Source organism: Dromiciops gliroides, chromosome 4 (assembly GCF_019393635.1).
Source record: "Dromiciops gliroides isolate mDroGli1 chromosome 4, mDroGli1.pri, whole genome shotgun sequence".
NCBI classification, from domain to species: domain Eukaryota; kingdom Metazoa; phylum Chordata; class Mammalia; order Microbiotheria; family Microbiotheriidae; genus Dromiciops; species Dromiciops gliroides.
The window spans coordinates 488028791-488049646 of record NC_057864.1 but is presented as its reverse complement, the minus strand read 5'-3'; the positions used below and the strand labels follow the sequence as shown (position 1 = coordinate 488049646).

Below are 20856 nucleotides of genomic sequence, written 5' to 3'. Positions count from 1 at the left end.
ATATATTTGTGCATTTCTGAGTTTCTAGATTTTTCTGTATCATCTGCGGTTTCTGCAAAACTCCCCCCAAAAATCCCACTTAATTTCTTATGCCAACCCATGATATAGACATATCAAAACTGCAATGGGGAAAGTCATGGTGTGGAATTGTAAAGGACTTAGGACAGCATCTGGCCCACAATCAGCCCTTTGTACATATTAGTTATTGATAATATTACTACTAATATTAATTAATACTCATATTAATATTACTACCACCACTAATAATGCTGCCGCTGCATCCTCCTCCCACACCACCAATTTAGGGGATATATCCGACAGGACTCCCCCCAAAAGAACAAGAAATCCAAGCTCAAAAATCTCCATTCAATTTTATTTTAAAAGTTCCATTGTGTAGATTTCCCCAAAACAAAATAAAAATTAAATCCCTCCCTCCCCATTTTTTATTCTATAAAACACAAAACATCAGAGGAATGCAAGAACATTCTACACCAGGACTTTAACATCTTTAACTGAGGTGCGGGGCCCAGCAGTGCATCTGGGTGAAGGTGCTTTTTTTCTTTTCTAGTTAGGTTACTTCTGTTCAGAATCTTGACAAAGAGGAATCAGATGGAAATCTAACCCCGCACAACCAAGCTCATAGGAAGTCAGTGGGGAGAAATAGCTCTCCACATGGAGGCTGCCCATCTCAAGTTATGCTCAGTTAGGGAAATGATGAGCGAAGCAGGTCTAGATAATATAGCTGTAGGGAGTCTAGGGGCTTCTTGTTGGAGATTTTACATGGGCTCCAAATGAGCCTCCATTGGGAATGAGAATTGGGCCAACTGATCATGAGCAACACTGCTGGGGCAGGGGGTTGGGGGGGTGTCTGGATTTCATAATGTGGAAGGGATTGGCTATAACCACCTGAAGACAAGAGCACTCAGTCCACAAACAAATTTAGCACCATATTGATAGGTCATGCAGCAAAAAAATTAAAAAACAAAAAATATTTCCTTCAAGGTTTGCTCATAAGGTAAAGCATGAAATAGTACAGTGCATGGTCTTGTCTACCCATAGCTTCTACGGGGGCGAGTTGGGAATAGCTGAGTCCTGTGCTTCTGGAAGAGGTATGTGTCAACAGTCTGTGACAGTTAGGTTCCTATTGTTGAAATGACTCCAGGATTGATGTGAGCTGTGGAGAGAGAGAGAGAGAGAGAGAGAGAGAGAGAGAGAGAGAGAGAGAGAGAGAGAGAGAGAGAGAGAGAGAGAGAGAGAATGAATGAATGTTATTAACAAACAGGGGAAGCCATTTTCTGATTATGAAAATCAACTAGAAGTATCTTTTTTTTTTTTTTTTGGTGAGGCAATTGGGGTTAAGTGACTTGCCCAGGGTCACACAGCTAGCAAGTGTCAAGTGTCTGAGGCCGGATTTGAACTCAGGTCCTCCTGAATCCAGGGCCGGTGCTCTATCCACTGTGCCACCTAGCTGCCCCTAGAAGTATCTTTAATGTGATCAGAGGCAGGACTAAGGTGGGGCAACAGAGCTATGCCCAGAGCATAGAGGATATAGGTTCAAATTCCAGCTGTAATTTATTGGGTTACGCAGTGGATAGAGGCCTGGAGGCAGCAAGATGAGTTCAAATCCATGTCATGAAGGACAAGTCACTTCACCTATCTGCCTCAGTTTCCAGAGCAGAGCAATTCAAAGAGTGCAGATAGCACTTCAGCAACTAGAATCTGGGCTTAGCACCTAGTTTGTAAGAATAGTCAAAAGGGGAGTGGCCTGCAAATTCCCCTCACCACTCCCACTTAACTGAATTGGTCTTTAAAAGAGGTGTGTGTGTGTGTGTGTGTGTGTGTGTGTGTGTGTGTGTGTGTGTGTGTGTAATTTGAGGGACTTCTGCAGGCTGCTTGTATGCTTTGTGGTATGAGCTCTGTGGGTCACAATCCATAGTGGTGACTCCCAAGCTCATGAGAGGCTGACTTTGGGAGCCTGTCCTTTGCACTGATAATAAATCAAGGGAATGTGAAAAGTGGAGGATTTGGCATCAAATCCCAGTCCTCTTGCTTTTGAGCTCGGTGGCCCTGGCACAACAGTCCTTTGGGAAGGCTTACTGCCTAAGTGTGTGTTAGATGTATTGGTTCACATTTATTTCCCCAGCACTCAGCACAGGGACCTACCCATTGTCAGTGGTTATTGCTTTGGTTGATCTAAAATGAATTGACTTTATGGCCAGAGTTCCCAGCTTGGGCGTCACATCCTAGAAATGTTTAGGGGATGCTTCTTCCCATGCACATGCTCTGGCCTCCCGGGGCTGACTGTTCAGCATCCCATTCGAGCAGGGTCAGGGATGGGGAAGTGAACATATGTGCCCTCCCCACATGCATGAATTAAGCACCTACTATGTGCTAGGAATTCACTAGGGAGAGAAAGACAACAGAAGGAAACGGCCCATCTTTGGAAGGGCTCACCTTCTACTGGGGGAAACAACTGATAAAATATGCAAATCTGTGCACAGAATAAATATAAATGTATAAAGAAGGTTATGGGGGGGTGCCAACAGCTGGAAGGACTGGGAGATGCCTCTTCTAGAAGATGATGAGTGAGCAGAAGTTAAAAGGAAACAAGGGATTCTAAAAGGCAGAGGGGAGGAAGGGGGCATTTCAGGCAGGGGGGCAAAATGAAAGGTTATATGTGAAGATCCAGTCCAGTATTAGGCAAGGGGAGTAAAGAAGACTGGAAAGGGAGGTTGGGGTCTGGTTGTGAATGGTTTGAAAAGCCGAACAAAAGAAATTGTATTTGATCATTAGGCATTAGGGAGCCATAGGAGATGGTTGAGTGAGGGAGTCAGTGCCACTCACCAGGCAAACAGGTCTTTTCACAGTCGGACTGAGTCTCAAAGTTGTTTCCATTGCTCCCGCAGCCACTGTACCAGAACCGGCCACAGCTCTTGGTCTCTGGGTCATAGAACCACTTCAAGTTGAACTTCCGGCAAGTCCCAATTTCCTTGGGCCGCTTGCAGACATCTTGAATTCAGAGAAAAGGAAAGAGCATTATGGCAGCATGTGTACTGGTCACTGGAGCCAAGGTGTCAGGGCTCCTTCAGCCAAAGATATTGTAATGAGGGAAAGGGAGAGAAGAAAGGAGAAAGGGAGGAGAGAAGAATGAAGAGGGGAGGGGAGAAAGAAAGAAGAGAAAAAGGAGAAGAAATGAGGGTGGGAAGAAGAGGGGGAAAGGGAGGGGAGGGGAGAGGAAGAAAGGGGAAAAGAGAGAGGGGGGGAAGGAAGAGGGGGAAGGGAGAAGAAGAAGAAGAAGAAGAAGAAGAAGAAGAAGAAGAAGAAGAAGAAGAAGAAGAAGAAGAAGAAGAAGAAGAAGAAGGAGAAGGAGAAGGAGAAGGAGAAGGAGAAGAAGAAGAAGGAGAAGGAGGAGGAGGAGAGATATCAGGGAGAAAGAAAAAAGAAAAGGGGGCAGAAACAGGAGGAGAAGACAGGAAGAAAGAGTGGGGAAGAGAAGAAGAGAGGGGAGGGCAGAGAAGGGAGGGGAGAAGAAAGGAGGAGAGGAGAAGGGATAAGGAGGGAAAGTGGAGAAAAGATGGGAGAGGAAAGGGGGACCCAAGAGGAAGGGGAGGAGAAGGGAAAAGAAAGGAGAGAAGAGAGGATGGAGAAGATGAGAAAGGAAAGGAATTTGTCCTTCTCTTTATAGCTAAAGCCCCAGCCTTTTCCTCGTGCCACTCCCACAGCCTCCAAGAAATAGCCCAGACTCTCAGAGCTGAAAAGCGCCAGTCCCTGCCCAGTCCAGTTTCACAAACAACACCCTGCGAGGGGCTCTGAACAAGAACTGGGCTCTGGGAGAAACAGAGGAAACCTCTGAGAGGAGGTGATCTTAGCTCTCTGTGGAGTTTTGGGGCAAAGTTAAATGAGGAACTGAAGATAAACACCAATATAAAATCCACAAAGACCCCAAACATGCACATACACATATGTGTGTGTGAGCACACATGCATGCACAGGAACATAAAACACACCACACACACTGTAGCTACTCTGGAGTATGGGATATTTTCCTTTAACAAAAGAAGGCAGGGGCAGCTAGGTGGCACAGTGGATAAAGCACCAGCCCTGGATTCAGGAAGACCTGAGTTCAAATCCGGCCTCAGACACTTGACACTTACTAGCTGTGTGACCCTGGGCAAGTCACTTAACCCCCATTGCCCTGCAAAAAAAAAAACACCCACAAACAAACAAAGGAAGGCAACTTGTTTTTCTCATCATGTCCTCCTCACAAAACCCGCTTCCTGACCAATCCTCCAGCATCCCAAGTAGCTGCAGAGAAAAATGTGAAGCTCCAAATTCCTAAGGAAGGAAGGAGGGAGGATTTTTTTTTTTGCCCGGCAGTGGGGGTTAAGTGACTTGCCCAGGGTCACACAGCTAGTAAGTGTCAAGTGTCTGAGGTCAGATTTGAACTCAGGTCCTCCTGAATCCAGGGCCAGTGCTTTATCCACTGCGCCACCTAGCCGCCCCCACTAGGAAGGAGGATTTTTAAAAATCATTTTCCTGATGACCAAGTGCTTTGAACGCGTCATCCTAGATTGGCCTGCCTACAAAGACCCCAGGATAGATGAGTGCCAAGATGTCTCACAGGTTGCTGAGAGACCCACCTGAGCTTGACGGTCTGAAAAGAGCACAGCATGGAACCCAATTTCCATTTCCCGTTTAGCTCCACCTTTGTCATCCCCTCACCCCAGTTCAGAAGACATCCTCGCCACGGGATACAGTCTCAGAAGTGGGCTCTGGAGTTCAGGAGATGCTCAGTAGGGGCAGACCCCTGACCAGTAAGTGGCCCACTGACAACAAGAGACAATGGGTTCTCCAGTCTAGAAGAACTTCAGCAGCCATCCAGCCCAGCCTGTGCCCTATATAACAGCCCTGAGAAGGGGTCATCTAAACTCTGCTTGAAGACCTCCAAGGGAGCAGACTCCCTTCCTCCAGCAGCCGGGAGTCTTTGTATGGAAGTCTTCCCTTAATCAGACCTAACTACTTGAGACATGCACCCATCCTTCCTGGTTCTGCCCTGTGAGACCAAGCAGAACATTGCTCATTCCCCCTCTCTATAGTGGCCATCCAAGAACTTGAAGGCAGCTTTTTCCCTATAACAGATTCATTGCCGAAGGGACTTTTGTGTCCTCCCTGAAATTCATCTGAGTTTTCAGACGTAACTCTGGGGTCACTACTGGTCTGGTCCTTGGATCAGACCCAGCAAGGGGTAGACAGCCCTCATCTTCCTGTCCTTCTGGGGTCAATGGAAACAGCAGGGAAGAAAGACAATGGAACCCTCCCCTTAGGAAGCCTTCTCCGACTGTTGAAACAGATGTGGCTTTTAAAAGCCCATCTTAACCAACTGCCTGTTTCTGATGGATGAAACATATGCAGTAGCCAAGGAGAAATGACTTCCTTAAATGGAAGGGAAATGGATCAAGAAGCAAGAAGGCTTCTCTAGCATTGGCCCTGGTGTTCTAGGAGGGGTCTGAGTCTGGAGTGAGAGCCAGCAAGGGAAGGAAGCCTGTCTCTGAGCAGATCTTGCTGCAGAGATTCCATCCCAGATGTTGGAAAAGACATCAACTAGCAGGAGACCTTCAGCACTTGTGTATCCTGGTGCAGCCTAATGGGTCTCAAAGTAATTTTGGGGGCAGCTATATGGCACAGTGGATAAAGCACAGGCCCTGGATTCAGGAGTACCTGAGTTCAAATCCGGCCTCCGACACTTAACACTTACTAGCTGTGTGACCCTGGGCAAGTCACTTAACCCCAATTGCCTCACCAAAAAAAAAAAAAAAAGTAAAAGCAACTTCTATTCTTGCTCTCTCTTTCCCTTCTCATTAAGCAAATAATTCTAGCTCTGTTTTAGGCTTCTAGCAAAGGCCTGGAGGGCCACACTCTCTCCTTTCCCCCAAGCATCAGTCGTGGTGGTCCCACACACTTCACAACGAGGATGCACATTTGCCAAGGTGAGCAGGAGACTCGATACCCAGGGCTTGGCTGCCTCTGCTGCTTGGAGCTTCTCTCCCTGAGCACAAGGGACTAAGCAGCAATTCTGAGGGAGGAACATTCCCATTCATATCAATAATCTGATCTGTGCTTACAATAAAATAAAGTTTCTTTCTTAGGACCGTAACTCATGAATAGACTAGATGAGCAGTCTCCCCCCATTATTTCACCTGACGTTCCTCCCTTGTTACTGTCTTACTCAACATCATGACGCCTGGCTGACGAGTTAGTGATGTGGTGCCTTAGAGAGACAAAGGATGTGATGCTGAGTTAGCAGAGAGGGATAACGGCACATATCCTGGGAAGCAAACCGTGTTCTTGGGGCAGAAACAAAAGTTAATGGGAATGTGAAACATCTTAGCTCCAATGACTGAACTCTGAGAAGGCACCAGTTCAGAGCATCAAGGTGCCTTCCTCTGAGGTGACCAGGAAAAATCATCTGATCATCCCTTCACACCCACTTCATGGTACAAAGCTTTGTGAGAAAGCATGCTATAGAAATGCTTGCATGGTCAAGCTACCCAAACAGGGAGTGATGTTAAAGGTGAGATCGGCTCCAAATGAAGCCAATTACCTGGCAACCATTGCCCGTCGAGAAGCATTTGTTGTTCAACTCTTTCGGTTGCTGTAGTGGTGGGAAAAGGAGTGAGGTTGTTTTGGTGGGACCAAAAATAACATACTGCATGTCTAAAGTTTGATGATGCCACATGCAGCAGAATGGGCTACCCTATGAGGGCACTTACACAATACCACACATCTGATAATGCACTTGGCCTCTGTCTCAAATCTACAGGCATTCCCAACACACCATACCACACTTGGACACAGCTCTGCCTGGTCCAGTCAAAGAACCACTTAATCTGATAGTCCCATGTCAAAAACCAACAGACAATCTGAATTCCAAAAGGCACAAACATTAACATCTAAGCCAAAAAAAAGAGAGTGGGGAGGGGGCCAAGGGAATGGACTAAAGGAAAGGTAGTTGGTTTTTTCACCATTTTAATGGTGTTCTCTTGTGAACCACTTTGAGGTGCAGAGTAGAGAGGAAGTGACTGATTGGGAATGGAGTCCCTTGGAAAGGAATCCCAGGTTTTTCTGCAGAGTTCCCTAGTGGACAACTACAGCTTCTGATATCTCTCTGAAGTTTTCACCCTTCTGTAAAAAGATAGAACTATTAACTATTTGAAATCAATTTAACCATCAATGAGTTTAAATCTAAAGGTAGATGAAGCAGCATTGTTGGCTGTATGTGGGATTCCCTCAACTAGACTGTAAGTTACTTGAAGGCAGGAACTGTTGTTATTTCTTTTCCTTTGTATGCCCAGCATGCAGCACAGCACAGCATATAGCAGGCATTTAATAAATGCCTGTCAATTTCATTCGTTTGTGCTTTTTTGAAAAAAATTAAATGTGTCTATTTTGATTTCAGGAATCCCAAAGTCATTGTCCAAAGGGTGCCATTCAAAAGCAGCTCCTCAAAGTAGGCTTCCATGGGAGGTAACTGGGCATTGAATTTTGTGAGAGGAGGAGAAGAAAGAAATCCTGAGGATGGTTGATTTAGTCTACTAGCCTACATTAAGGAGATTCCTGGGTCTAGAGCTGGAAGACACTATGTAGACCAACCTCCCCCCCCACCTTTTTTCAGGAGAGAAAACTGAGGCCCAGGGAAATGAAGTGACCCAAGGTCACCAGGGTGGTAGGTGGCAGAGCCAGTATTCAGATGAAGGGCCTCCAACTTCGAAGTCACCACCCTCCCCTACGCCATACTTCCTGGCCTCGCCCGCTTTGGGTTTCTAGCCCCAGAAGCCTCTTAGCCTTTTTTAAAGGTTCACAGGGAACAATTCCAATGTAAAGCTTACAAAGTCTTCCTAATTCTGCTCCTTCTGACTCACCATGAAAAGAAAGGGGAAAGAGAAGAAAAGCAGCCAGAGACTCATTTAAAGATTTTGTTGTTTATACCCTGGGAAAACTGTTTGTATTGCCTTAATCCTTCTGGGCCACACATAACAGACCCCCAAATCTCCCTAGTTGAGGTTGGGATTATTTTCACGGATGCTAGAATGAGGAAGGAATTTTGCTGCTCCATCCAAAAAGGGACAGCATCGTGGGGGAGAATCCAGGCTGGATTTAAAGTTAGAGGATCCTGGGGTTAAATCCAAGCTCAGCTACTGAACCATGTGGTGTTTAAAAACCTCTCTGGATTTTGTCTCCTCATCTACAACATGGGGATGTGTGGGGGGGTGTAGACTCAATGATCACTAAAGTTCTGTTCAGTCCCAAATGGGTGATCTTAGGGGAATCCCATAGAGCCTTATGGGAGTTGGGAGGCATGTTTGCCAGAGAGGAGGCTGGTATTCATAAAGCACCTTATATACTTGGGGAAGCTAGGTGGCACAGAGTACAGGGCCTGGAGTTAGAAAGCCTTAGACACTTACTAGCTTACAAGTCACTTCACCCTGTTTGCCTCAGTTTCCTCATATATAAAATAAGCTGAAGAAGGAAATGACAAACCAGTCGAGTATCTCTGCCAAGAAAAACCCAAATGGGATCATGAAGAGTAGAGCACAACTGAAACAATTAAACAACAACAAAAGTACCTTGGGTGTCAATGTTATCATCAGCCAAATATGAGCTGGGGTAGTGTCACTGTGCCCAAAACACACACACACACACACACACACACACACATACACACACACCCCTTGAATGTCCTTAGACTAAAAGCAAATTTCTTCTCCAACTCAAGTCTTGAGAAAATTGTTTTCATAGCATTATGGGATCTGCCCTTTGCAGTTTCCATCTTGGGTCCTTCATAACCTGGTGGGAACCTTCAGGACATGTAGTGGGGGAGGGGGGAATTCCTGGAAACCACAGGTCTTCACTGGAGTTCTTTGTAGGAACACCTGGGGTCAAGTCCCATCTCTGACACACACTGGGCAAATCAATTCACTTTTCAACACCACTAGACAACTCCCTAAGAGTAGAAGCTTTAGACAACTTGTTGATCTTCATTGGTGAAGAGAGTGTCTACACTGGGAGCTCCCTTCTAAGCCACCTCAAATCCCACCCCCACTACTATCCCAAGCCTTCTTTTCCCCAGTTCCTAAAAGTGAGCTTCATATGTCCTAGACTCTGCACCAAGTTTCTGCCCATTTCTCTGGCCCCTCCCAGGCTACCAGCTCTTGGGGGCACTGAGTATTCCTGGCTCTGGTCTGTGTTCTCTAGAGTGTCTTGGCACCTGCTAAACCCTCAAATATTTAGTAAATAAAAAACACGCCCAGTGCCACGTGTGTCTCATATTAGAGGCAGTTGTCAACTGCAGGTCAGAATCTCATTACTCCCTGATCAATCATATGACGCAGGAAATAAATCATCTTGTCTTCTTCATACACCCCCCCCACTAGACTGTAAGGTCCTAGAGGGCAAGGATTGTGTCACTTGCTTGGACATGATTCCCCCTCACACACATTTGGCATGCAGTAAGAGCTCATTAAATGCTGTCTTTCTGCCTACAATAAAGTCAATGGAAAAAAGAGCTGCAAAAAGTGTTGAGACTGAATTCTATGTGACTAAAATAAGCAAGTTTGCCCCTAAAGAATGATATGAGACTTCTCCCCATTCGCACAGGAGTGGGGGACTATGGGTGTGGAATACTGCAAACACTATCAGACCCAGGAGATGTTTTGATGAGGTTTGCTAAACTATTTCTTTTCCTCTTCTTTTCTTATTCTTTGTTATAAGGGATGATTCCCTGGGTGGGAAGAAGGGAAATGAGATATTTGGAAATAAAGGTGATATAAAGACAAAAGCTGTTAAAAAAAATGTCATCAAGTGCATATATCTACCATGTTTGAGGAGCAGAGTGGCTTAGTGAAGAGAGACCTAGCCTTGGAGTCAAGAAAACCTGAGTTCAAGACCTGCCTTTGATACATTCTGGTTGCATGGCCCTAAGCAAGTCATTGAATTTCCCAGCATTCCAGGTAACTTTCTAAGACCCTAAGTTACAGGGAGTTGTTGATCTGCATTGTGGAAAGACCTTCCATACTGGAAGTTCCCCAAGCTCATGAACACAGAGATCTGGACCCCAAATCCTTACTGTTCATAGTGTAGTGACTCACCTGCTTCTGTCCCTTTCCATGGTTCAGAATTCACCATGAGGTTCACTGTGGCGCTTGAAGGTGTCTTTGGTGGCTGAGGTGGTAGAGACTGGATTTTCCCTACAGGAACAAAATAAGTTTTCATGTTAGAGAAGCAGAGTCATGAACCTTTAAGGAATATCAACACGGCTTAGCCACTTGAAGAAAGCAATTTTCGAGGCTTAATTGTCTACTAAACCTAGAGTGAAGATGGGTATTGAGATGGGATTAGGACATTTCTATAAATAAAAGCACCTCTCAGTGCTGAGCACATAATAAAAGCTGATTGATTGATCGATTGAGCATTCTCTAAACTCATTTTTCCTGTACCAAGTAACCAAAACAACCTCTAACCTCTTGGGCAATTCCTTAGCTTTTCTATCAGCTGTTATTTAAACATCTTCTCAGAAACAATTTTATTCAATTCAATAAGGCGCCTACTGTGTTCCACACACTCTGCTGGGCAATGGGGGTGCGAAGACAAAAATGCTCTTAAGGCTCCTTTATTCTTCTGGGGAGGCAGGAGCAAAATGTGTCCAGAGATCAGCAAGTATCACTGAAATAGACCAGTGGAAGAATGGACCATTGGGCTGACCAAACATGACTAAAATTCCGTTTTGGAGAGCCTGTTTTCTCTAGAAACAAACTATCAGCTGATTAATTTCATGTACAAATGATGCTTGAGATCTCTGTTCTTGTACAAGGAGAAAACTGATGTAAAAGTCTTATCAAAGCATGATGATGAATTGAGTCCAAGTATTTCTGCTTGGGTTCCATTAATATAGTGACAACTGTAGAAGGGACTGGAGTGAAGAAATCCCAACACTAATGTAAAGCCACTGACAGCATCCAATTACAAAGAGAAATGAGCCAAGTCCAGCTTCCTATAAGGTTTTATATTGAATATAAATTAAATTCTGGGGCAGCAAGATGGTACAGTGGATAAAGCAAGGGCCTAATCAGGAAGATTCATCTTTGTAAGTTCAAATCTGGCCTGAGATTTAATAGCTGTGTGACCCTGGGCAAGTCACTTAACCCTGTTTGCTTCAGTTTCCTCATCTGTAAAATGAGCTGGAGAAGGAAATGACAAACCCTTTAGTATCTTTGCCAAGAAAACCCCAACTGAGGTCACAAAAAGTCAGACATGACTGATAAACAACTAAACAACAACAAAAAATAAATTGTGTTCACATACACACATATATACATATATTCATATATGTATATATGTGTGTAGGTAGGTTTAGAGTTATAGAACCTGGGATATCCTTTACATTGGACCCCCTTGAATAATATCCCAGATTCTATGCATGTTGTAGATTTGGGTCAGGATTCATTAAAGACACAAATCAGGAGGCCCCCATCGATATATTTCTTTGACCCGCAAACCAGGGTATGCATTAGTTCAAAGCAATAGAAATCAAACAGCCCAGCAAGGCAAGTGACAAGAAAGGTTTTCTGCCTATGCACACAGGATGCACTGTTGCAAAGGTCAAACCACTGATGGGGAAGAAAGGGATGTACACAGGTAAAATGCATGGACATGGAACACACACGGGAAGAATACTTACACAGAACCCTAAGATCTCAAAATTGGAAGAGATCTCAGAGGTTAGTGGTTCAAAGAGTTGGAGGGAACCTCAGAGGTCACCTAACCCCAAACCCCAATTGTACAGAAAAGGTTTTGCGATTGGATGAAGGGCACATGGCCAGAAAGTCATGTCGCCTAACCCAAACTTGAATTAGAATTCCTCTATCTGTAACAGGTGATCGTCCAGACATTGTTTAGAGACCCCCCCTCCACAACCTCCCAAGGCAGTTCATGCCACCTTTCAGCAGCCCTAATTGTTATGACATTATGCTTTATAAATTTATTTTATATAGTCTTTATATTATATATCCTTATATAAAAAGATAACATATAGTGACTATTTCAGAGATACAAGATGGGGAATGGCAGGAGGAGTGGGGTAGTTTGCTTACACTGGCCAACCTATATTCCATTTGAGACTCAGGGAAAGATTTCTTTTTATTTTTTATTAAAGCAATGAAGAGACTTACTTGTGGTGAATATTCCCTCATAGGTCCCTTTGACCTGGGATTTCAGGTAGCTGACAATCACCACATGGTACGTTTGCCCAGCAACAAGACCTCCAATGACCTGTTCGGCCACACTGAGGTTCTGTTTCAGGACAACAGAGCGGTCATGCATGGAGGTGATGGTGAGGTCATAGATATAAGGGTTGGGTTGGTCAGGGTTCACCCAGCGAAGCTTGGCACTGTTCTCAGTAATCTCAGAGACCTGGACTTCTCGGGATGTCTTCACTAGAATAAAAAAGAAGGCAAAGTCACACATGGCAATGTGATACAGCACAGGGGGAAGCTGACTTTAGAGTCAGAGGAATTTCAGGTTCAAATCCTAGCGTGGCTACTTAGTACCTGTCTGGCCTTGACCAAATCACTTTGTCTCCCTGCGACTCAGTTTCCTCACTTGTAAAATGAAGTATTCAGACTGGAAGACCTGAAAAGCCTGCCTCCAGATCTACGATTGTGTGACCTATCTGGGTCTCAGTTTGTAAAAATCACCTAGAAAATGAAGTGCTTGGATACAATAACCTTTTAAGCCCTGTATCAGATGTTCCTAATATTATCTAAGAACTTGTTTAGACCGAGGTTGAACAGAATTCATGGAAAACTGCTCAGTCAAGGCATATGAAGGTATAGAGTTAAAGTCTCATAAGAAAATTCAGACTGTTCACTCCCTGCTAAGTCATCTGTTCAATTTGATTCCTGGTTCAATTTTTTTTTAGAGATTTTCCTTCTCTCTCTCTCTCTCTGGCAATGAGGGTTAAGTGACTTGCCCAGGGTCACACAGCTAGTCAGTGTCAAGTGTCTGAGGCTGGATTTGAACTCAGGTCCTCCTGAATCCAAGGCAGGTGCTTTATCCATTGCGCCACCTAGCTGCCCCTTTACACTCTCTCTTACGAGCAAGAGGCTAGTGATTTATCTTCAACTTCCCTTGCTATGCAGTGATTTTTTTTTCTTGAGAAGAATTCGATACTCCTAAGTATTTTAATGGAATGCAATTTTGACACCTGCCTTTTAAAAATTATTTTTTTCAAAGCAATCATCAGTCTCTTGCTCATGAGAGACTACAAAGACAAAGCCTCCTTCCATATCAGATGGAGCTGTAATCTCACTGAGTTCATCGATCTCTCCATTGGTGCAAGTCACCATCCATCCACCCCTTCTCATCCCGGGCAATGCCTATGGGTATTTCCATTCCTCCACGGATTCTCCCCAGAAGAGTCTAGCCATTTCCAGAAGATACTCTGGCTCTACCCAGAATTTCCCCACAGCATTACAGTTTATTGTGCTTAGCCAAATGCGGTTCCTGTCTTCTCTGAATGAGTAACTCACTGCCTAAATGCCACAGAGTAAACCACATGGGCTGACTTTCCGGAAATCAGTCTACCCTTCATGTCTTGGCCTCCCCATAACATTCTTTTCCCATGCTCACTTCCAAGACTGGGTTTGGTCTATGGTCTTGTGGTAAAGGTTTTTAGGATTCATCTCTGTAATAAACTAAGAGTCACTGATTGCCTCATTCCAGGGGAGAGGGATGCTATTCCACACACATATCCGGTTCTGTGTTCTCTAGATGTCACTGGGAGTCTTCACAGAAATGCAGCATTTAAGAGAGAAGGAGGCCGTGGTGGCCCTCTGGAATATCCCGTGTGCCACAGGAAGCTCCACTACTCAATGAGTGATCGGTCCTCCAGATTCTCTAAGTTAGGAGTCATTGTTTGACATCAAGCTCAGATCGGCCATCCATTGCTCCTAATCCTGGCCCTCGGGACCAAATGACCACCACCACCCCCAAACACAAGAGGACGGGTACCACGCTCCCCTCACCCCAACTCAAGTCAAGCAACATTGGCTTGGCCCCTGGGCAGGAAGCTTTAAGCTACAGCTGGACTCCAACCTGAGCTTGTGGGCCTCTGGAATTCTTCGATTCTACGAGCCTAAGGATCTGGAATCCTAGGATTCTTAATTCTGTGACTGACTTGGGATGCTACAGAGCAGTTCTGTGATTCCTTTTCCTAGGGTAACATCCACACACTCTCTGTCTGATGACCTCTCTTTGCTTTTTGACTACCGGGTCACCGGGCGAATTGTCTCTGCTGGCGAAGAAGGCCACTGGCTACACCACTGCTTTGAGGGGAAGCATTAGACAGCCCCCAACCCCATTTCTCCCCCATCTCGGCTGCTGCCCGGAAGTCCTCCAATAGGGCTTGGTCTCTATTCAAATGCAAACCCCCTCCCATAGATTTAGGCTTGGCACTCGCTCATGCCACAACATGAGGACAAATGGGATGGAGGAGCATGAGGAGGTGTAAAGAAAGAGCTGAATCTAGAGTAGTCAAAACCCTGAGTTCAAATCCTGTTACTGACTCCTTGTGTGACTCTTGGCAAATCCCCCAGCTCCTCTTTCCTCCATTTCTTATCTGTAAGACAAAGGGCCAGGAGCAGATGAACTCTGACGTCCCTTTAGCTCCATACCCATGACCCTGGGATCTACCTCTGGGCGTGGCTAAGGTGGCCAAATAGGGAGGCCAAGAGCCCTGGAATCCATGCTTAGCTTTGCTTCCAAGAGGAAGAAAAATTATCTCTCTTAATCTTCTCCCCTTTTAAATTAGAAATCAGCAAGTGGCAGAGAGCTGCTGACACACAAGCCACCTCCAGAAAACCCTTCGAGGATGCCCCCCTTAGGCCAGCCCCTGCCCACCTGCCAAAGGAAGGTCTTAGGGGTCTTCCCCATTCCACCTGACACTTGAGGCCTAGCAATGTGGCTCCATACGTACCTGCTGGCTTCGGGGACAGTGGCTTCGTGGCCTGGGGTTTCGTGGAGAGTGGTTTTGGAGTCACAGGTTTTGTAGCCACTGACTTAGCGGCCACTGGCTTTGTAGCAGCTGGCTTTGAGGCAACTGGCCTAGCGACTGAGGCTGGGTTTGCAGGGGCCTGCTTTACAGGGACTGGATTGGCAGCAACAGGACTCACTGGGGCCTGCTTTGCAGGGACTGGATTGGCAGGGGCCTGCTTTGCAGGGGCTGGATTGGCAGGGGCCTGCTTTACAGGGGCTGGATTGGCAGCAACAGGACTCACTGGGGCCTGCTTTACAGGGACTGGATTGGCAGGGGCCTGCTTTGCAGGGGCTGGATTGGCAGCAACAGGACTCACTGGGGCCTGCTTTGCAGGGACTGGGTTGGCAGCAACAGGACTCACTGGGGCCTGCTTTACAGGGACTGGATTGGCAGCAACAGGACTCACTGGGGCCTGCTTTGCAGGGACTGGGTTGGCAGCAACAGGACTCACAGGGACCTGCTTTACAGAGGCTGGATTAGTGACAGCCGGGTTTGCAGGGGCCTGCTTTACAGAGGGAAGGTTAGCGGCAGCTGGATTTGCAGGGGCCACTTTGGCAGGAGCCTGATTTGCAGAAGGTAGAGTTGCTGAAGTTGTGAGTTTCGTGGTCGTCACAGGCTTGGGTGTAGACATGGACGTTGCATTGTTAGGAACATGTCTGGAAAAACAGAGGCAACATTAGTTCTATGCAGAGAGTTTCTCTTTCCGGTTCATTCAGTTCAACAAATGTGGCATTTGTACTGTGTGCCAAGGACTGTGTCAGTCCCAGGTCCTTAGAAGTGCAGGCACAGCCTCTGCCCTCCCGGAGCTCAGAGGTCAGTAGGATGTGACCACACCTAACGTTTATCTGGCACTCCAAGGTTTGCAAAGCTACTCAGTCATCTAGTGAACAAGCATTTAACAAGCACCTACTATGTGCCGGGCACTTCTCTGTTCTGGGGATACAAAGAAAGACAGAAGCTCCCCACTCTCCAGGAGCTAATCGCCTGTGAGGTGAGCACTGTTGTTATCCCTGCTTTTCAGATGAGAAAACTGAGGCTGAGAATGGTTAAGTGACTTGCTCAAGGTCACACAGCTAGTAGATTCTGGAGGCAGGACTTGAACTCAGGTTTAACTGAATCCCCATCTAAAAAGGCTGGGAGCCCCCTTGCCACCAAAAACAAGACCAGTGAATGGTGCTCAATGGAAGAAAGATTTGAGTGTTCTGCAAGTCCAAGGGATGGCATGATCTACAGAGAGGAACTCTCTGCTCAGGCAATGGCACAAGGTACTTCTAGCTCTACTTAGAATTTGAGGAGAATGTTTGTAAAGACAGGAGGTATATTTATTTGGCAGCGTGCGTCTTCACCTCATAGAGGGGTGACAGAACTGGCTTCATTTGGGGCAGGGGGGATCAAATATCCAGTGCATACAGAGAAGAAAGATGGGGAGTAGAACTCGTAGTGGGAGGAAAGGAGCTGAGTCACCTTAGAACTCCTGTAAGTGTCAGTGCCTTCTGGGTCCCACTGTAGTCCACAGCCCTGACATGAGAAATCTTTGGAAGGATTAAAGGAATGAAGACTGAGGGAGAGGGAAGGCAGAGACAGAGAAGCAAAAGGAGACAAAAGATAGAAGAAGGATGAGAAGGGAAAGACAGAGACAGGACAACGCAGAGTAGAAAGGGAGCCCGCCTCAATGACCAGAAGAACTGAGTATGCATCCAGCCTCTGACGTCGCTGTGTGACCCTGGGGAAGTGTCCTGAACTCTCTGATCCTCAGGCAATTCTTAGGGCCAAGAACTGCAGAGGAAATGCCGACCTAGGGCAGTCACCGCGTTGTCCCCCTGCACACACACACACACATGAAATCCTGCGTCTGAACCACGCTCTTCTCCTCCCCCACCCAAGTATACTTCTTCCTGTACTTGAGTGGAAAGGCAGTGGGCGTGGTAGACACAATGTCAGATGACATCAGAACCAGCTGGGGTTTCACCAGAGACTGGTACCTGCTTGTTAATTAAGTGATTGATCAGATCCAAATTCCACTTCCCCCGTTTGCCAGCCCGCAGAGACTTTGGACAAGTTATTCCAGCTCTCTAGACCTCAGTATACCCATGAGTAAAATGGGGCCCCTCACGCTGGAGTTCTTTGCCTCACACAGGGTCGGGAGGACTGAATAAGCTTGTGTGGGCAAAGGGCTTTACAACAGACTGGGTCTTGGAGATACACACACACACACACACAGAGTCCCCTGCTCCCCCACCCTCTGCAAGATGCTCTGGAAGCTTTTGTAGCTTCTTTGGGTTTTCAAATCTGTGTGCGTGTCCATTCTCTAAGAGACTTGTAAACTCCTCGAGGTCAAGGACTGTTTTTGTGGCAGCTATAGTGACAAAAGTACAGAGTTTTGAATCAGAAAGATCTGAGTTCAAATCCCACCTCAGACACTAGCTGGCGGTGTGACTCTGGTGTTCATTTCTCTAGACCTCAGTTTCTTCACCTGTAAAATCAGGAGGTGGGACTTGATGGCTCCCAAGATGCCCTCCAGCTCTCAATCAAGCTCTCTTTGCGTCCCCATATCTAATAGGTGCCTAATAAATGCTCGTGCCGATGAATTTAAGGGAGTTGTTGGATGTGTCTTCCTTGGAGGAGAGCTCCCTGACACCCATCCCCAGTCCCAGTAGAATGAAAAACTAGACCTTCCTTTGTCTTAGAGTCACTCCCCAGAGCAGGGACTTGAAAAGGGGGATAGCCACCTCGCCATCCTTATGCACAAACAACACCCTGGAAGAGCGTGCCCGTGCCAGGCTCCGGCTACACTCCCTCCCCCTCCCCCATCCCTCCAGCTCCTTTGCCCCAGACCTCAAGGCAGGAAATACAGTCTCTGTGTGGCTGAACATTGAGACTCTGCCAATGCCCACATGGGCACTAAGAGTCTACGAGGCAACCACTGCCTTCCCGGGCATAACACAATACTTTGGCTGCGTAAAGGGCAGACGTGGCCTTGTGCCCAGGACGGGGAGCTCTTTAGTTATTCCTATTATTGTTTTGTCATTTCACTGGGGGGGGGGGCATGGAATGGGAACTGCCTGTATGGAAAGTCCCTCAACTGTCTTAGTGCATTCACAGAGTATTGGAATGCCACGAGGCCAGAAGAAATGATCAGGAGAGCTTCAGAGAAACCCGGGAAGACTGATCTGAACTGATACAGAGACAGAGGGAGGTGAGCAGAACCAGGGAACACTTTGGGCAATAACAACAACGTCATAAACACAAGCCACGTTGAAAGACTCCAGACTTCTGATGGATGCAGCGGCCGGCCACGATTCCAGAGGGCCTGCTGCGCCCCTCCTGGAGGAGAGGAGGGGACTCCAGATGCAGAATGAGACATTTGAGGGCATGGCCAGTGGGGGAATCTGTTTGTCTTGACCAGGCATATTTATTACGAGGGTTTTCCCATTTTTTTCCAATGGAGAAAGAATAAATGCTTGTCACTTGAAAAAAAAAGGGGGTTTTTCCAAAGTTCCCTATGGCCCAGACAGCTTAAGTGACCTGTCCATAATCACAAGTGTTGGTCAAGACTTGAACCCGGGTTCCTCTGCCTCCAAGGCCACCCACTAGACCACCGAGCATCTCAAGTATAACACAAACAACTTTGAGAACAAGGGCTCCATGTTGGTGCTTCCTCCTTCCAGCTTTTCCCCAGAGGGGGGTCCTGGGGGAGAAGGACCACTTACATCTGCCTTTGGCCAAACTTGATGGGATTCCTGGCTGGCTGGTCTCCCTGGAACCAGTCACACTGCTTCCTGACGTCCGGAGACAGGTAAAAGGCATTTTCACCTAGGCAGGAAAGGAAACACAAATGGCAGGGCGGTGGTGGCCACGGTGGCTGTGGCGGTTGTTAGCCGTGGGCGCAGCTGGGGCCCACTCTGCCTGGATCTGAGGGGCCAGTGATGCTTTCTGGGGCTTACCAGGAGCATGGCTCCTCACCTCCTTGTGTCAGACTGACCCACTGGCCACAGTAAAGACATGATCTGTTTTTTAGGCAGAGGAGGAAAGGCGTTCAGCATGGAGGACTGGCAGAGCCCAAAGGCAGTGGAGCACCCAGGGACCGCGGGGGGGCCTTCAGAAAGCCGCCCCTCAGCAGCTCCTCTTAAAGAGGAGAGGAAACGCCCCCTCCACACATGGCATAATACAAAGGACATTAGGTTTGGGGTCAAGGAAGCTGGGTTCACAACACTTCTCTGCTGTTTCCTATCTTTGTGAATTTGGTCATCACTTAACCTCTTTAGCCTGAGTTTCTACCTTTGTAAAATGGGAGGATGGACCAGATGACCACCCCCAAACCTCTGATTCTGTAATTCATGTACCATCACCATCAAGCATTTATTAAACACTTACTGTGTGCGTACCAAGACAGGACAGAACACAGTCTTTACCCTCAAAGCACTGACTGCACCCCCAGGCCTTCTCTTCTCCAACCTGTACTCCCCAGGTAACTCCCACAAGATACCTACTATTGACAAAGGAGGGCAGCAGCCTCGCGAAGCGTAACATGGGCTCTTCATTCAGCTCCGTGGGCTTGTCGGCCAGTTTGAAGAAGACGTCGCTGGGCTCGCTGGCAAAGCTAAAGATGTCCTTGACGCTGACGTTCCGGCCGACACCCAGCACGACAAAGAAGTACCCTTTGCACTTGGCCTGGACGATGATCCTCTGGAGGTCATCGAGCTCGGCCTTCCTCACTTCTCCCGTGACCATCAGCACCACAATCTTCAGGTCCCTGGGGTTGGGTGCACTTTCAAAGATACTTTCTATGGTGTACTCAATGGCATTCCCCAATGCCCGGGTCCCAGGGAGCAGGGTCATGTCGTTGCTGAGGAAGTCTACCAGCTTCTCCTTGGAACCATAGTCAGTTAATGAGCGTTCCACACGGACAGGGAGGACGCTGCTGTTGGTCTCGTGCTCCCAGGGTGCATGCTGGAGGACTGCCACCCTGGTGAGGTGCTGGGACGTCTTGGGGTCAGGACTGATGTCCAACTGCTTGACCATGTAGGCTATGTACTTCTTCATCTCATTGAATGCAAACGGTGTCGTGGTCTCTGAGCTGTCCAGGATGAAGGCCATGTCGATGTCCACATCGCTGCCCGCGGCTCGCCTGTCTCTGAAGGCAGGCCTATAGCTGTTAAATCCACAGGATGCATCAGGCTTACATATATCTAGAGAGAAACACAATGAAGACATTTGATTCTGGGCAGACCTCGCCCTTAGAAGGAAGGTGGGAGAAGCAGTTAGGTGGTGCAGTGGATGGAATCAGGAGGACCCGAGTTCAAATCTGACCTCAGACACTTGACACTTACTAGCTGTGTGACCCTGGACAAGTCACTTAACTCCAATTGCCTCACACACACAAAAAAAAAATTGGAAGAAAAAAAAAATAAGAAAGGTGGGATTAGTCAAAATATAAGGGAAGTATTAGCCAGTCTGGAAACATCTCCAAATCACACATCCATATTTATGGCCAGATTTTCACTGCCATCTCAGACAATAGGGGGCAGCTAGGTGGCGCAGTGGATAAAGCACTGGCCCTGGAGTCAGGAGTACCTGAGTTCAAATCCGGCCTCAGACACTTAACACTTACTAGCTGTGTGACCCTGGGCAAGTCACTTAACCCCAACTGCCTTACCAAAAAAAACCTAAAAACTAAATTAAGGGGCAGCTAGGTGGCACAGTGGATAGAGCACCGGCCCTGAAGTCAGGAGTACCTGAGTTCAAATCCGGCCTCAGACACTTAACAC

General features: G+C 47.0%; 1 protein-coding gene across 1 annotated transcript in view; it reads right to left on the bottom strand.

Moving 5' to 3' along the window:
* Window positions 1-366: 366 nt before the first annotated feature.
* The window catches only part of COL6A3 (collagen type VI alpha 3 chain), a 98093-nt gene continuing 77603 nt past the window's right edge, over window positions 367-20856 (bottom strand). Inside the window, exons 38-45 of the mRNA XM_043964533.1 lie at window positions 19579-20277; window positions 18799-18901; window positions 15396-15744; window positions 15029-15230; window positions 12225-12488; window positions 10146-10244; window positions 2845-3009; window positions 367-1174 (exon numbers count right to left, since the gene is read on the bottom strand). Of these exons, the coding sequence (XP_043820468.1) occupies window positions 1134-1174; window positions 2845-3009; window positions 10146-10244; window positions 12225-12488; window positions 15029-15230; window positions 15396-15744; window positions 18799-18901; window positions 19579-20277 (1922 nt within the window). The 3' untranslated portion in view covers window positions 367-1133. The remainder of the gene's footprint in view (window positions 1175-2844; window positions 3010-10145; window positions 10245-12224; window positions 12489-15028; window positions 15231-15395; window positions 15745-18798; window positions 18902-19578; window positions 20278-20856) is intronic.